Source organism: Anas platyrhynchos, chromosome 5 (genome assembly GCF_047663525.1).
Source record: "Anas platyrhynchos isolate ZD024472 breed Pekin duck chromosome 5, IASCAAS_PekinDuck_T2T, whole genome shotgun sequence".
In the NCBI taxonomy this organism is placed as follows: Eukaryota; Metazoa; Chordata; class Aves; order Anseriformes; family Anatidae; genus Anas; species Anas platyrhynchos.
In genome coordinates, this window is record NC_092591.1 from 10,192,167 (window position 1) to 10,208,416 (window position 16,250).

A 16,250-nucleotide genomic window follows, 5' to 3' on the forward strand; every position below is an offset into this window, starting at 1 on the left:
TGTTCAGTAAAGTGGCAATCCATTCCATTAAACGCACACATATGAAATGCTTGAAACATCTATGAACTCTATCTATACATCATAAATTCTCTCCCAAGTGCCCAAATAGAAATGTAGATACATTTTATATTGATGTTCCTTAAACTTCCTTTCAAAAGCTGCCACTCAGGGTATTCAGTGATTCCAGTTGCAAGTAACAGCATCAGTATTTACCACGTGTTCAGCTGCTCATACTGCAAAACAAAAGATGCTCACTGTGCACAGCATAACCACCCGGAGTTCCTCAACCTCAATATACCATCGTACCAGTGCTCAGCTTATGGAGCAAATGTTAAATTCAAAGTGCTTTCCAATAAAATGTGTGATGTTTACTCCTGTTTCGCACAATGCAGGATAACTGGGCAATCCACACCTGTATCCAGCCATGCAGATCAGTTCCTTCCACGTGGCACAGAGACCTCTGCAAACGCCTTTTCCTCCCCCTGGTCTTCATGTGACTTAGGTCTGAGCTCAGCCTCGATTCATCTGGCTCCTCAGCTGCTTTCACCTCTGAAACTGCATGGCATCATCCAACTGAAGCCCACACTTAGCAACCAACATAGCCAATGCAGAGCAATAGTCACGCTTCCAGATTAGATATACAGCCTTACTCTATTGGAGGACATTTCTCAGCTCCAGCCAAAATGTAAGAAACTTTCTTGTAAGGTGATTTCTAATGTTGAGGGGAGTGTGATGCATGGATTAACATTCAGTTAATGTGTACTTTAAGTGTACTAGTGGGAAGAAAAGAAACTGAAATGACCTGGATGAACAGAAAAGGCCATCCTAAAGAAACAGTTTCAAGTGGAAGAGTAAATAATTTTAAAACCTGGGGTAAAAAAAGTTTTTATTTTCTCTTTAAGTGTAGTTTATGATACATTTTCCAGATGAGAGAGACTGTGGACCTGAATTCCCTGCTACTTTGAAAAAGGCAGTGTGTAAACCCGTGACGCTCTCAGGGAGCTCCTCAGAAGTCACAGAGAACCTCTGGGAGTTTGAAGGCAATTAACGTCAGCAACAGGCCTTGAGATAACCTGAGACCCAACAAAGGTAAATTCTGTGGATTATCATTTGCAAATAACCTCTGAAATCTGCTTGTCTTAAATCTGCCCCTGATGAGTATAGGTGAAGTCTGGGCCAACATTCTTTATTATTGCTTGTTGACTTCAGTTGTCAACAAAAGCTAGTCTGGACTTGCTTCCCTGTGAGAGCTGTAATAATAACCGCTTAGCCTAGAGGGGTGAAGGATCAAAAGAGCTGTTTTCAGGTGGTAATTTGAGCCTCAAGAGGGTCTGAGTCCTGAGGATAGTTACCCTGTCCCACAACTGTAAAACCAACACTATGGCAGGTTCAAATACACACTATAAAGATTCACACCCTCACCTACAGAAATGCTCCTTTCCATCTTGTAGCCAATACCCCTTCTGTCAATTCTTACCATTTTCCTGAGTCATTCTGATACCTGAGCTATACTTTAAAAAGTCATTTCAAACTCATTTTCATCTTCCACATCCCACACTGGGAGCAATCTAGAAAAAAGTGCCCATAGCTGTCACACACAACAGTGAGCTACATTTTTATGTGCATGTACAGGCTGAATCTTTGTTTTCCAGGCTGATCTGCTACCTGGTGGCTAAGACAAGGTCTCTCTTGCAACTCAATGTAAGGTGCTGGTAGCAGTGTTGTCCTTCCACATCACACCTCTCCCTCTGCATTCTCTAAGGTAACAAAGCGGTAAGGAAGGGAACTCTGCCCATCTGAGACACAACAGCCTCAGGAAAGGTCTTTTGCATAGGGGCTATAAAATTAAGTTAATGAGAGAGCATTTACTAATTTGGATCAAAAGGTTTCCTTCTGCTGTTTGGACTTGTTACGGAGAGTGACCAATGCTAGCTTTGAAGATTTTTCTTTGTCACCCCCTCCCCTCCTTCCTTTATGTACTTCCTCTGCAAGGGCAGTAGCACCAACACCACTAAAGCTAAAGAGAAAACAGAAAAACCTCTGTCCTTCTGGCCCCACTACCAGTCTGGGGTTTGCTGCTGACTTCTGCAGAGCCAAGATGTTATCCATGGAGTCTGAGAAATGTCTCAAAGCTCAAAGTCATCCAAACGTCTTACAGACAAGATTTATGGTCAAGGCACTATATTTTAATTGTTTCATTACAAAATATATTTCACGCATAGTATTAATAAAAGGTCACTGAGAAAGCTATCAAGAAAGACTTTAAATATTAATTTAGAAATGTTGGTATGACATTTATCAACGTAAAAAAGTAAATGCTGGAAAGTAAATCTTCTCATTCTTCCGTTCTCCGTAGTCAGCGTTTTATTTCTTCTTCTAAGCAAAATGTAAGTCATCCTTGCTATAAACAAACAAAGAGGATTTCAGGAAAGTCAACACGGGCTGAACTATCCCCAAATGAATCCATCTGGTTTACATTAGGGTAAGCAGAAGACTGATTCCTAAGAACTCCAGGAAAGCTTAAATTGTGGCTAAAACAACTTTCAGAGATTTTTTTTTTTTTTTTTTTTTTTACATAAAACAAAAGAACGCAACTCCCTTAGTTTTAGAGCACACCCGCAGCACGTGCAAATGGATGGCTAAGTCCTCTTTCTCCCGCTTCACCCCCTAACCCTCCCCACCCCTAGTTGAACAAAATCACTCAATCTGGCCATAAACTTATACTTTAAATTTACAAATACTCTCAGGGACATGTAGTTGACTACTGATAAGTCTACAGTTTTATATACATATATTTTAAATTTTTACTTAAGTAACTTTCACTTTTCCAGTACTGCAGCTTTTCCTATTTTTCGATGAAGTATTTTTTTTAATATATTTTTAAAGCAACTTTGAAACCAGTAAAGATTTAAGGAGACACAATATTTTGCCTTACAACTAGCACCATTTGTGTATATTCAAACTAGAAATACAGCGTGTCAAGGATTTCATTTTGCATAAGATGAAAGAAAAAGCAATTTGCAAAACAAGCCCTATTTCACTGTGATGTCTTTACAGCACATGGCACAGCTACATTACCACTTGTGTTCAATATAATACTGCGTACTAATAACACAGGCAATTCAAAGCATGCAGTTGGACCTCTTTTTCCTACAATAAGCAATACATGCAGATACTTTTAATAGATGTACAATGTATATTCAGTGGCTTTAATTTTCTACATCTCAGCCAGATTCCAACACGTGTAGGAAGCCTAAATTCCCCTTACTTCTGTGTTTGTGTTAAACAGCATGGCAATGATGAGCACTGCTAACATGCCTCTTCATTTGAGTAGTAACCTTGTATTCAGTTGTCAGGTCTAGAATTAAAAACATCAATATAGAACTATTTGTTAATTACAGTTGTCAGTCGTCCGCTACAAATCAGCTGTCTTACATGGAGTTATGTCAGCTCCCTCCCCTCCACAGTGCTCGCTGTCTGGTCAAACTACTTATCACTGCTACTGGTGATTATTTTATGTAATTTTTCATAACAGGCCACTTGGGTAAAGCAGCTGATTACATCTTCACCTCTTGCACTCTGGTTGCAATCCTAGTCTTCCCCTCCTGGACCTTCCTCCAGATCCTTAATTACTGTTCCTCTTCACGGCTCCTGAAGCCCACAGTTATTATTTCGGTTTGAGCAGCACCCACACTACGCTTTGAAGATGCATTCCTGTTCAAAAAATTTATAATCTATATAATGGATTTTCACACTTGAACTCCAAACATATATTAAAAATTTACGACGTCCTGCACTTCTGACCCCAAACATTCAGCCCAGAAGTGTTTTTGCAACCGTAAGTGACATTACAAGGTAATACATGCGAGTTTGGGAAGGGAGATAAGCAGAAATCAAGCCATCTTTTTCTCTCCACAGACAATTCCAATATCGCCACTATTAAAACTGGCCATAAATAAAAAAACATGGATCCTGGAGAAACATCTGTAGATACAAGGTCTCCTAACATTTTTGCAGCCACTTGCTGTGGTGCATTTTTACCCCCAGCAAGGCACTAGGCACAAAGCATGCCATGCCAGCTGCCCGAGGCAGGGTTTGCTCCACATTACCCAGCAGGGCTCTACTGGTACCAGCAGAAAGCAACAGGCATCCTCAGCAGACAAGGTGAGCCAAGACAGATGTCCAGAATGAACCAAGACAAGAATAATAAAGTGCCTCTTAGAGGTGCCTGTTGCTCTCCCACTACTATTAAGGAAGCCTCAGTAATTAGCTTAGAATAAACACCTGTCCTTTTGGCAGCTGAAAATAGTCAAGACAAATCCCAGCTTTCATCTGCATCTGTCATCCAGCCTTTAGAAAATGAATCATGCTTGCTTCGTGTGTAGCACAAAGTTAAACCACTGAGATGTGAAGCACGTGGATAACAGCTCCCTTCCAAGGAGTACAGCCTTGTTTCATGCAGAACCCTCCAGTGAGGGGAAAAAAAGGGGTAACTACAGACTCCATGTGAAACAGGAGTATTTACAGAGTGGTTAAAGTAAATTGCATCACAACTAAGACTGTGAACTCCTCAAGGCAGGGGTATTTTTTTACTCTTTTGTGCAGTTATTCTGAGGGCTTCAAAACACGGTCACATTACACATAATAACTAATACATTTATTGCCACTGTTTTCACTGCATTTCTTTTCCTTCCTCCAGAATTCCTCCAACCAGGCCAGTTCCTGTCTTACTCCAGCTCCGTATTTTGAAGATTTGCTCCATAATGACAAAACTCAGATTTTCTTCGATTCTGGGGAAACTGGGGAGTTCACCAAAAACTCAGAGCTATCCATCCACATCTTCATTTCAATGAGGCCTCAGCTGTAACAAAACAACCTGCTTGGAGTACTGGAATGCCAGATGGACATGAGCCAAAAAAGAGGCAATCTAGAGAGTTACAGGAGTCATCAGAAGTCTAGAAATCATGAGTAACAAGGAAAGGCTGAATGCTAATGATGTTTTATTGTTGAGGAAAAGACTGAAGAGAAACAAGACAATCAACCTTGAATACAAAAGAAAATAAAAGCTATGAAGAGGAACTGAATGAACTCTTTTCTACATATACTATCTGACAATTGAAATCATGCACTTAAAATACAGCTGCAGAGATTAACTTTTAAAAAAAAATTCTAATTGGGAAAAAAAAGTTGAGAGTCAGCAATCGTCAGAACTTCAGAAATCCCAGTGTTCACAAAATTGGAAGGTGGGGTGAAACAAGCATTAGACAGCATCCACTGTCCTGCAGTGGAAGCTGTCCTAGACTAGGGACAGATCAGCTAATTCCTGAAATCCCACCAACCTTATCTCCTCTGACACCTGAGATTCCTCCAGGGAATAGTGATGGGGAGGCACTTTCTGCCTCATCCACCCAGACAGCTTCATCAGACACAGGGGTCTTAATAATACAAAAGGCAGTAGGAGAATTCAGAGAGATACAGAAAGTACAATTCAGGTACAGATGAACAACTGAGTCTTCAGTAGACATATTGGTCTTAAATAAGGAGAAAAAAAACTTCTCTCCAAAAGCTGCTTCTAAATCTAACACGTTCTTGTAGATGACTGGATCACATCCAAGCAGCTTCCAACACTCACAGTGTAACAGTGTTTGTCCTTTAATTAAAGGTCACTGTTTTCCAGGCTACTGAACTTTTTTGCACATTTCTAGATCACACCTAAGCTCTGTTGCATTATACACATTTTTTCCTTCACAGGGGTTAAATGAGGTAGCTCAGTTTTATCATGAGTGGTTAGGGGAAACCACATCTATCAGTCAGCATGGTTAAGCAGGAAGAAATTTGGAGCTGGCAGTTAGTGAATTATTTAAAATATGAATAAGGGCAGAAGAGGAATGAGCAGAGAACAGCACTCACAGCAGCAGTTCCTCATATACTACGAAGAATTGAATGGGACTTTTTTTTTTTCCTCTTCCTCAAGGAGAGTAATCCAACATCAATGAAAATTCACTAGATTTAGGTGGGGTCCCCTCAATGGTGGGAAATGTGTGCATTCACAAATTGCCATATGAAAGAGAAGTATGGGAGGAATTACATCTCCAAGGCTTCTCAGGAAGGAAACAACAGCCACTCTGTAAAAGTGATGTTACACAACAGCACTCAAACATTTTTCTCTGATGATTTTGGAGCTCAACCAGCTGAAGCTACCAAGCAATATTAGGCAGTGTTTATATACAACAGTACATAAGGCATTATGTTAAATTTGGAGCTGACTGGCACCAAGATCTGTGGTCTTGCAAGATCTGCAGCAATGTCTGTGAAAAGAATGACTTCTATTCACACTCTCCTGTTGACCAACAGAGAAAAATCATTTAGGAATAAATAGTCAAAGCCAGTTTGTATATCCTTTTCTTCTTAGCAGCATTCCATAGACGGTCACAAATCTGTAATGAACTTGCTTTTAAAGGTAACATACACCTCCATAAAGCTTTTTCCTTTCTCACCAAAAATCTTAATATGTACAACAAATACAGGAATTGTTTTAACCCAACTTTAACACTTAGAATCCGAGTACAATAACATTTACAGGGATGTGGCACTGAGGCAACCTTCTGAACACCCTCCCTCACAGCAAGCTGCTTCACAACACGTCTAACCTGAAGATTAATCCTCCCCATTGCAGTCTATCAACACCATCTGCTGAATTGAACACAGCTTTAGAAGTTTAGTGCTAGACTTGAGGGTCAAGCTCATCTTTGATATAACTCCCATGAATCTCACAGGTTTCTTATGTGACAAATTTGGCCTTTTATGTTTTTCTAAGAGGTCAGTGGGTATTTGGCAGCCAAATAACAGCACCTGTATACGTAAAACTAAAATAGGTGCAAAAATATCTGAGGAAAAGATCTTGCCATCTGAGATAAGAAAACAAATTCCTTGTGACATCTGACAGAACATTGTTCAAAGCTATTTTTCAGCTCTTCAGTTCTTGAAGCATGGCTTAGAATACTATTAGCTGATCCCCCCTCTAAGATAAGTATAGTTACATCTCAAAATTTATCTTTACCCACACACAAAAGTTGTGCATCTGCATTATCACTACTTACTAGACAAGCCTGAGGCAGGAAGCTGTTCACCCTGGAGATACTCCACATGCCCTCGAGGTACTGCTGAGCTTGGATGGTGACCGAACTCAGAGCACCGCTGAGGCCACTGGGGGCCACTGTGACTTGAACGCTGGAGTTTGGAAAACCGCCTGTGCCTTGAGACCATCCAAGTCCCTTCTTCCTCTCTGCCCCAGAGAAGAGATTCGGCGATTTTCCAGGCTGTCTGCCCACCTGTCCAGTAATGAGTGGCAGGTCCCTTTGCGAAGAGACAGTGACCACCCTTGGTACCATGCTGGTCACCGCCGTGGCACCGGGTGGGAGGTCGGGCATTTCTGGGTAGCTGGCTTGACTGAGGGTGTGCATCATCTGAATGGCTTCCTGCTTCAGCTGGTTCAAGTGAGTGGCACAAGTTTCGCATCTGCTCTCTCCTTCATTCCTGTTTTTCTGTAAATAGTCAGGCACTTGAAGCTTGTCAAAAATTAAAGCTGATAATCGTGGGTCCTAAAGAAAGGCAGGAAAAAAAAAAAAAAAAAAGAAAGCATACGGAGTCAAAACAACACAGAAAGAGAAAACCTCAGCAGTAGTCGAGATGCTGACCCTACAAATATCGTAACAATTTTCAAAGGTATACCACCACCTTAAATCCAGGAAAGCGAGACTTTGGAGTATTTCATAAATCTTGGTATATGACCTGGTAAACGTTTTGTTGTCCTCACCCTCAAAAATTAGTAATCAAGTGGCATAAAAAACAGTTTACATGGTACTGCCCACAGCTGGCTCCTCTGCTAGCGAGGACCATTATTTCTGATCTTTGAAACCCAGATGGTAGCAATATTCCCTTACGCTACAGTTGCTTTGATGAGAAATAGATTTGAGGCTACAGCCATGTGTGAAGGTGTGACAATGTGCACACTAAGAAGCTGATTTAAAAGCAACACCTATTTTTGCTTCCCCCAACCCCCCCTTGCTAGTTCATTTTAAGGCTGTCCAGAAATTTTAAAACCCAGGTCTGTGTTTCCAGTTCAGAGATAGAGTTACCTATCTCCTGAAACACACAAACGCCTTCTCATCCCCAGCCTGCTACTGTAAAGATCAGGCAGGAGATTAAAGCCAGCCCTGCTGTAAATCTGCTATCAAGACGAATGCCATGCACTAAAACTGACCAAACTTCACACACTCTTGTCAAGCTCTCTAAACAATTAAGGTTTTAATGAAATCACAGAACAGCCAAAGGTTTATTTGTATAATTATTTTAAGTGAAAATATTTAATTTGCTTGTTCATAATGAGGGCATGCAAAGCTAGTAAGCCAGCCTTTCTACGTATGCTGGAAGTATCCCTAGATCAGTATTTCTTTTAAAAATGTCTTACTTTATGCCAAACTGCAATTGCTTTCTAGGAAATGAATGTCCTATTAGAAAACTAACTAATTCTGGTTTTAATTACAACATACATCAATAAAACTCTTAAGAAGTCTTGGCACTTGTACTTCGGCTTTGCTCATTATTCTCTTTTAACTGCACTATTTCCCTTTGCTCTGAATTCAGAAAACCCTAAAACACTGACCAATTTCTCCAGCAGCAGCAAATCTAGCTCGTTTCCATCTACTACACTGTTCCTGCAATAGTTTTTGAGCTTTCTTGCAAAATGCAATATTGTGTTGATATAAACTACTGTGTGTATCTAGCATCACATCACTCCACAACCAAAAGCTACAAACAAGTTAGTTTTTCCATGATAATTTGATAATTTAAATTGTTTACTTCAGGTGGGGGGGGGCAGGGGGAGATACCTCTCAGGCAAAGAAAAGCTACTCCTGCTGCAGACTGAACAATACATTGCATTCACATTAGTGAAGGAGTTCACAAGCTCAAGCGAAAAATGGTGTTTCATTTTTGACTCTTTTCCCTTTATTGAGGTTTAGATCCTGGTAAAAATGCTTTTGAAGTTGCACCATTTGCCTATCCTCCTGAGAAAGAAAATTCTATCCCTCCATGCCTCCCAGAAGATAGCAACACTAAATTAACACATATTAGTCAAGAAAAAAAAAAAAAGTAGTTATTAATAATTCAGAAACTTTTTTCTAACCCAGCAGCCCTCCAGCAGAAAGTGCTGTTGGCTAGACTGAAAAAATATCACAACGCAGCCCTACAAGCACTGTTGAGCCTCAGGCAAACCAAAGACCATGCCCTTTAGCTCCCAAGAAAAACAATCAGCCCTGCACTCCACAGAAAGGCTTCCACAAGAGATCCCTCGAAGCACGCTCTTGTAGTCACCAACACACGGCAGCGACACACAGAGACCCCAAAATACCCCAGCTCAGTGCCACGCCACCCAGCTGTGGCCTGGGCTCGCTGCTGTGACCGAGGCCTGGCACCCAAGGAAGCACCTGCAGCTCCCGCCTGCATAGGCCTCATCTGGCAACGCTTAAATTGCTATCGAATGTCAAAAGTTTCAAATGAGCAATTAAAGCGAATTACTAGGTGAAGCAGGCTTCTCATTTAAAAGAAACGACTTTCTTTTGATGTAAAGAAAATTAATGACCCCCAATTCTAGCTCCATAAACACAGTTTACAGCGTAAGGCAGATCAGAGTCAGGCCCGTGTTGCAGTTAAAAGGAAACTGCGTGGATGCCATGTTAAAGGGGGAGGGAAACTTGATTTATTTCAAAAATTACACAAAACAAACAATACAAGCACACCTAATACCAGATTCAAACCTTCCAATGCATTTGTATTTAGGGAAAAAATAAATAATTAATTAAAAAGCTGTCTCATTTTCAATTGCCAGGCCTTCACAAGCAGTCTTGCAGCCCACTGCCCTGCTGCTGTCTGTGGCTGTTCTCCCTCCTCCAGCTCCTTGCTCACCAAGGGCCCAGCTGTGTGGTTAGATTACTTTTATTTTTCCATTCCCTGCGACACAAACACCTGGCTAATGGTTGGGCGTGAAGGGCAGAGGAAACGCAAGTTGCTGTTAAAAACATTAGTGCTAACTTAAAAGTTAAGCCAGCCCCATTAAAGAGGTTTTACTACCCAGTGACAACACCTGGTCCTGGGGAGCCCCCGATTCAGCAGCTTGTGCCCTAACGAGGCTGGATGGAAGTTGCCCTCTCATGTTTTACAGAGGAAAGAAATAAAACGCTGTGACCAAATGTGTTACAGGCACAGGGAGCAGCTAAAGCCACCCTCATCGTGGCTCTGCCAGCAGGGAGGTGAGCCAGCCAAAGCAGGGCACTGGCACACAATTCAAGCGTACAACGTATGAGCCTCTACTCCATATGGTGCTCCAAAACCACCTTCATCTGCTGTACTACAAAGACTGTTTATACTGTGTAAGAGTGAAGGAATCAAACTGTGCTGTCTTCCTCACGCTAACTTTCCAGACATTGTTCTTATCTTCTCAAAAAAAAGGCAAGCAGTATGCTGTCATGCAGTAACATTCAGATTCCCCTCCCACTACAGAAACCAAAAGCCTGATTTCAGTCTTGCCCTCTTAACTTTTGCATACAAATTTTGGATATTCAACATTACAGATTTTTAGATGAGCAAAACCAAAGGCCCCACCATGGACAACCGCACTGGGAAGCCCAGCAAGCCCCCAGCAAGAGAGTTGTGTGTACTTATGTGAATAAGAAGTTGCCAAAATGCCTGAGTTCACCAGTGCTCCTCAGCACACAGCTTTAACATACGCAAGTGACCTCGCAAGCTCCTGGAAGATTAAGCACACACATGCAAATTACCCACACAAGAATATGGACACAGACCTGGTCTGTAAGCGGCTCCTAGCTGAACTGGGAAAGACAAATGTGGGAAACCAGGCTTGTGCTCACACTAGAAATAATAGTTGAAATACCCATGTAGTTCAATACTGATGCTTTTAGCCTGGAGTTTGCCTTCAGGCTTTCTCTCTGAAACCAGAAGTAGGTAGAACAAGCTCGGATTTGAGAACATATCCAGTAACTTGTAACAGAGAAAAAAAAACATTTAATTCACACATCAGTCTCTGGTGTGTGACTCAACTGCTGCATTTTGTCCCTGTGAAATCCAGCAAGAACCAAGCAGGCTTTCAGCGATGCAGCTAACACCAACGTGCTGCATGTGGGGCACAAACAAAGCCCAGCATCTCTCTACTGTAAAACACTACAGCCTGAGACCACTGCCCTTGAAACTACAGACATACTTAAAACAACTGTGATGTGTCCAAAAGCTAATAACTGAAAATCCCCACTAGAGCTTAGGCACCAAAATAACAGCCAGGTTTCCAAAAGCATGCAACACCAAATGACCTTGCTGGAGCTCAACTCTTTTCAGAGCCCGAGTCCATTTGAGTGACATGCACTTAACCAAAACTCAAGATTCTCTTGAAATTTTAGCTCAGTCTGTAAATTCCCAAGCTTTTAAAGCCTGCACTTAGGTTGTTTGTTTTGTTAATAGAGAGTGATAGAAAGCTTTGCAAACGAGAAACAAGGATAGAAACTTTAAATCTTACCTGCAGCTACAGACTTCTAACTCCCAAACTAAGCAACAGGAGAGGATGCAGAAAAGCATCTGGATTCTCACTTAAAGTCACTGAAGTAATACCCACCCACCCATCTGTAACCTAATCCTTTCAGTGAGGAACTATCCACAGAGTGTGAACAAATGACGATGAACAAATGATGAAAAGTCAAATTGCCAACAACCATCCCCCATAATTACCTGTAATTCTGCCTGCTGCTGGTTTCTGCAATGCAAAATATCTGCAGCAGTATCCCCAATTAAAATTTTGATATAAAGACAAACAAAAAGAAAGAAAAAGCACCAAATGTTACACTAAAGTATATCCTTAAATGCAGACCTAGGCAAACAACGTTTTTAAACGATGCTTTGGGAGAAAGGAATGTACGTTCCCAGTGCAAAAGGATCAATGATAATGATTTTTTGTCTTAATTGTCTTTCCCAATTTCTGCTGTGCTGCTTACAAATTAGTTTTTATCTTACATGACATTGTGGAATATCCACTAATATCCTCTACATTGATAAATATGATGAAGGTTGATGCTTGCTTTTGACTATAAAGTAACTGTCAGAAAAAGAGAAGAAAGAACACAGTGCTCAGCAAAACTAGATACCACTCAATGTAATCAAGGAAAAACGCAACTATGTTAATAGCTTTTTATTTTTAAACAGAGTAGTTTCCAAGTAGCTGATTATCTCCAGGGAGTGAAAATAAGAGCTCTAAGTCTTCAAGTAACCCATATTGTAAATTCATTCAGTTACTGACCTATGTCTTATCAAAGTATAAACAATCAAGGAAAAATAAACACACAGAGCTTTCACAAGAACAGAATTCACTGGAAATCCCCTCTTCCAAGGGTATCTGGCACATGCAGTGTAACTTAGCTGTCTGTGGAAGCATCCAGACCTCTGAATAAGCAGGAGAGCAATACACATTTCCAAAACAAGTAAAATATAAGTGAATTAGGAAACAAATGGATGCATTTTTAAGGCCAAACTCCACCTGGTCTCTCTACCTGAACATCTCACTACCTTTAAGAGAAAGATTAATTTAAGCCAATGGACTGTGGTCCTCCACCTATGCTGTCAGCCGGCAAGATTTCTTCAGATCTCCAATCCCATTATTCTGTTTCTAACCACAACCTGAGGCAGTGCACACAGATGTATCCCCCATTGACTCTACCCAGCTGAGACTCAACCTTATTTCTTTTCATCTTTGGCGACCCAGAGAGTTCGAGGAAAAAAAGATTTTAAGATACATACATATATATCAATCAGAGCACAGTTACTTTATACTGCATCTCCTTCAAACAGCAGCCATCTTTATACCAGAAGTCAAGCAATACATTCAGTCTGCTAAAACACACATGACCCCACACTAAAAATGACTGCAGAATGTTTAGTTATTCTGAAGCCTCCACTGAACTCTATTTATTTCCATTTCCTGCCCACTTTAATGTACTTCAGTGGCCCGCAGTAAAGTTAAAGCAATAGGTGTCTGTCATAAAGATGAATAGTGCTATTGGAATGCATAATACAGTGGAAAGAGGAAATGAGAGCAATCTGGTTTATTTACATCTCAGACTCCCATCAGCACCTCAACCGAGCTCCCAATGGTTTCAGGGGCCTTTCCTGTTATCTTCTGTATAGTCCCCTGCAATGATTTGGCTTTTAACCTCCCAGAACCAGAGGGTATGAGCTGATCTCTGAGATCGGTGTTTGTGAGCCAGCAGAGTATGGGAGCAAACAGCCACACAGTGTGTTTAGTGCAACGAAAACAAAATAAAGGTAGTGCTTGTGATTTAAAATAATTAAAGACACACACAAAACAAAAGACCCCAAAGAGATCTCCTATCACACTTAAATTTAGATCAACACACAGGAACCTGACTACTTCTGAGAAATAGTAATTACTGTATTACAAAATATTACTTTTAATCTCCTTTCTTTACGATCTAATTAAACAGATATTTTACTTGCCTTTGGAAAATGTTTTTCTTAATTTGATTCAATTTTAACATTCTGTGTATTCTATAAACTACACATCCAAACTAGTATGTAATTTTGTGCTTATTTTTAATAGCGTATGACTTCATTTAAAAATGATTACTTTTAATTTGCATGTTTATTGTTGGTTTTAAGTAATCCTTTAATTTTCCCTCTCGGGTCTGTGGCTTACTGTAACTTCACAATGCAAATTCAGAACTGATTTTGTTCATATGAAAACAGTCTTCCAACACCCATTGTGTTTTTCTCTTTCTTTTTCTAAACCTTCATCATGGTATTATCATTTAGCACAGCAGCGAGCATTTGGGGAAACAGTTGCATGCTCATCATCACACAATACTTAAACTTTTGATAGAATTTAGACATTTAAAAAATATAAGTAGTTTTTCCATTTTTTTTTTTTTTTTTTAAACTGAGGAGTAAATTTTGGTTAGCCTACAAGCATGGCAACTCAGACCACAGAAACTCTGCTTAGACTCTATAAAAAGTCACTTCTTTCCTCTTTTGCCTTTAAAAAAAGATGAACTATGAGCTCACGAAAAGTGTTAGAATGACTGTTCTGGAGACTGATGCTCTCTGATGCCTTCACCACATTGAATGATACCTACTCCACGTACAGTCTGAGTTCAGTCAACCTTTTCCAGTAATACGCTGAATTCCAGCAAAGGAATGAAAATCTGAGCAGCATCTACCACACAGAGAACACACTGCCTTGTCAAACCGCCTCAGAAACATTATCTATTGATATCATTTTACTCAAAACAAAAGGCTGTTTCCACTATTACATCTATTCAGACATCAGCCTGTGTTTTCAGAACCAGACCGCAATGGCAATTCTTGTGAGACACACTCCTTCCCTGATGAACTGGCCAGAGACCAGCATCCCAGTCCAGACAGCCCAGTGGACCAGGAGAGGAGTTAACGCTCCAGATGAGATCTTCAGCACATTTAAGTGATTGTAACCGCATTTGTCTCAGGAGAAGCGTGCCCATTTGTATCAGACAGACCTTTAATGTGGGATTTCAGGAACGTCTGGACTCCAGCCTCCGTGAAAGCAATATTGGCTTTGAAACACTGGATAGAGGAAAAAATGCTTGGAGCACTCAGGACATCTGTATACTAACCCTAAAACTGTTTCAGTCCAACCATCTGAATCCAATTAAAAGAACGCTCAGCAGCAGAAGTTAGGGAGTGGACACATCTTCCAAATGAACATCATTAGCATAATGCTGATTTAAAATCAACTATGAAAACCAGTGCTTGGCATTGGATCACACCCTCTTAGTGTCTCTTTCACTTGCTCATTTTATCAATTATTCGTTGGGTAAATGAATACTTGAGGACCATACAGAAACGATTTAGCTTTCAGAATGGAAGGGCTGCCCATTGTGTATTCCTCCTGCAAGCTACAAATTGCTGCATATAGCGCGTAGTTAGCACACCAGGCAGTCTGTCTTCAGAAACAAAGTGCATTACACTTATTCTTCATCTTAATTAAAATGCCACTGCTTCAGTTTAACTGTTTCACCAAAAACTGACTTGTTGGCTGAAAATAATTGGGTTTACATCTGAATTTAAGCAGTACTGCAGTGGTTTAGAGTTTTCCCTTTTTCTCCTTGCTTTGACTTAATCAAGAAAACAAAAGCAAAGAAACTGCTGAGCAGGGATGAACAGGATTAACTGAAAAGAAAGGACGAAGTATACTTCCACTCCTCAGCCACAAGCAGGCTACATGCTGCCTTGAAGAGTCTGCTCTAGAGCCTTTGCTTATTTGGTGGCACATTAGCAAGACATCACATCTCTCCCCAGTCTATTCACCATACAGCAACTTTTTAAGATGGATTCCACATTTTTATTACTTCTCAGGAGAGGGATTTCAGTGAGTAAACTCAAAAACTTGCCATCAGCTATCTGTTGGAAAGCAGAGTCCAGGTGCTTTCCATATCTCTATATTTGGATGGAAACAAGGTCCATGGTTCTCAATTGGTTTCAACTAAGATGCTAAGATCTTGCATTAGAAAGTAGAAACATTGACAACAGGATGGCATGAGAAAGATGAATCCATAGGCATCTTCAGGCTTATCTGTCCAAATGCTTCTAGAGACTCTATCACAAGCACACTTCACAACACCTTCAAAAGATGCACTCAGTATACCCATTATTCCTCTAGCCCTGAGATATTTCTACCAGGTTTTCAGGAACAGCAAATAACCACATACACACAAGAAGAAAAGTATGGCTTTTTCTGAATACCCCCCCCCCCCAAAAAAAAAAAAAAGACATAGGGGTGGAGATATCAAAAACTCAAATGTATACACTGAACAAAGAATGATAAGAATGATAAGATACAGTTTTTTAAAGAGCTCTTGAAAACTTTAAATACCCATGTGTTCTGTGACTGTAGTTTACTTGCATGCTTCTCCTATATCAACAGTTTCTTTAGACAAAAAGTTCAGCACCTACTACATTGTGGACCATGAGACAGTAGCAGCATCACAGTAAGACACTGTGTAAAAAACAGTAAGAACAGAATTAGTAGTAAGGTTATTAAGAGTAAGGTACTGTTGTTGCTGCTTTTGTTGATCTTACTGTTCTCCAACAGCTCTTACCAGAACGCTGTTAGATAATGCTTATGCACAACTCACTTC

General features: G+C 40.4%; 1 protein-coding gene across 2 annotated transcripts in view; it reads right to left on the bottom strand.

The window, feature by feature from the left end:
- KIF26A (kinesin family member 26A) overlaps window positions 1-16,250 on the bottom strand; it is a 101,261-nt gene that overhangs the window by 58,339 nt on the left and 26,672 nt on the right. For both annotated transcript variants that reach the window (XM_072038239.1, XM_038179873.2), the window contains exon 3: window positions 7,101-7,601. In XM_072038239.1, the coding sequence (XP_071894340.1) occupies window positions 7,101-7,601 (501 nt within the window). The remainder of the gene's footprint in view (window positions 1-7,100; window positions 7,602-16,250) is intronic.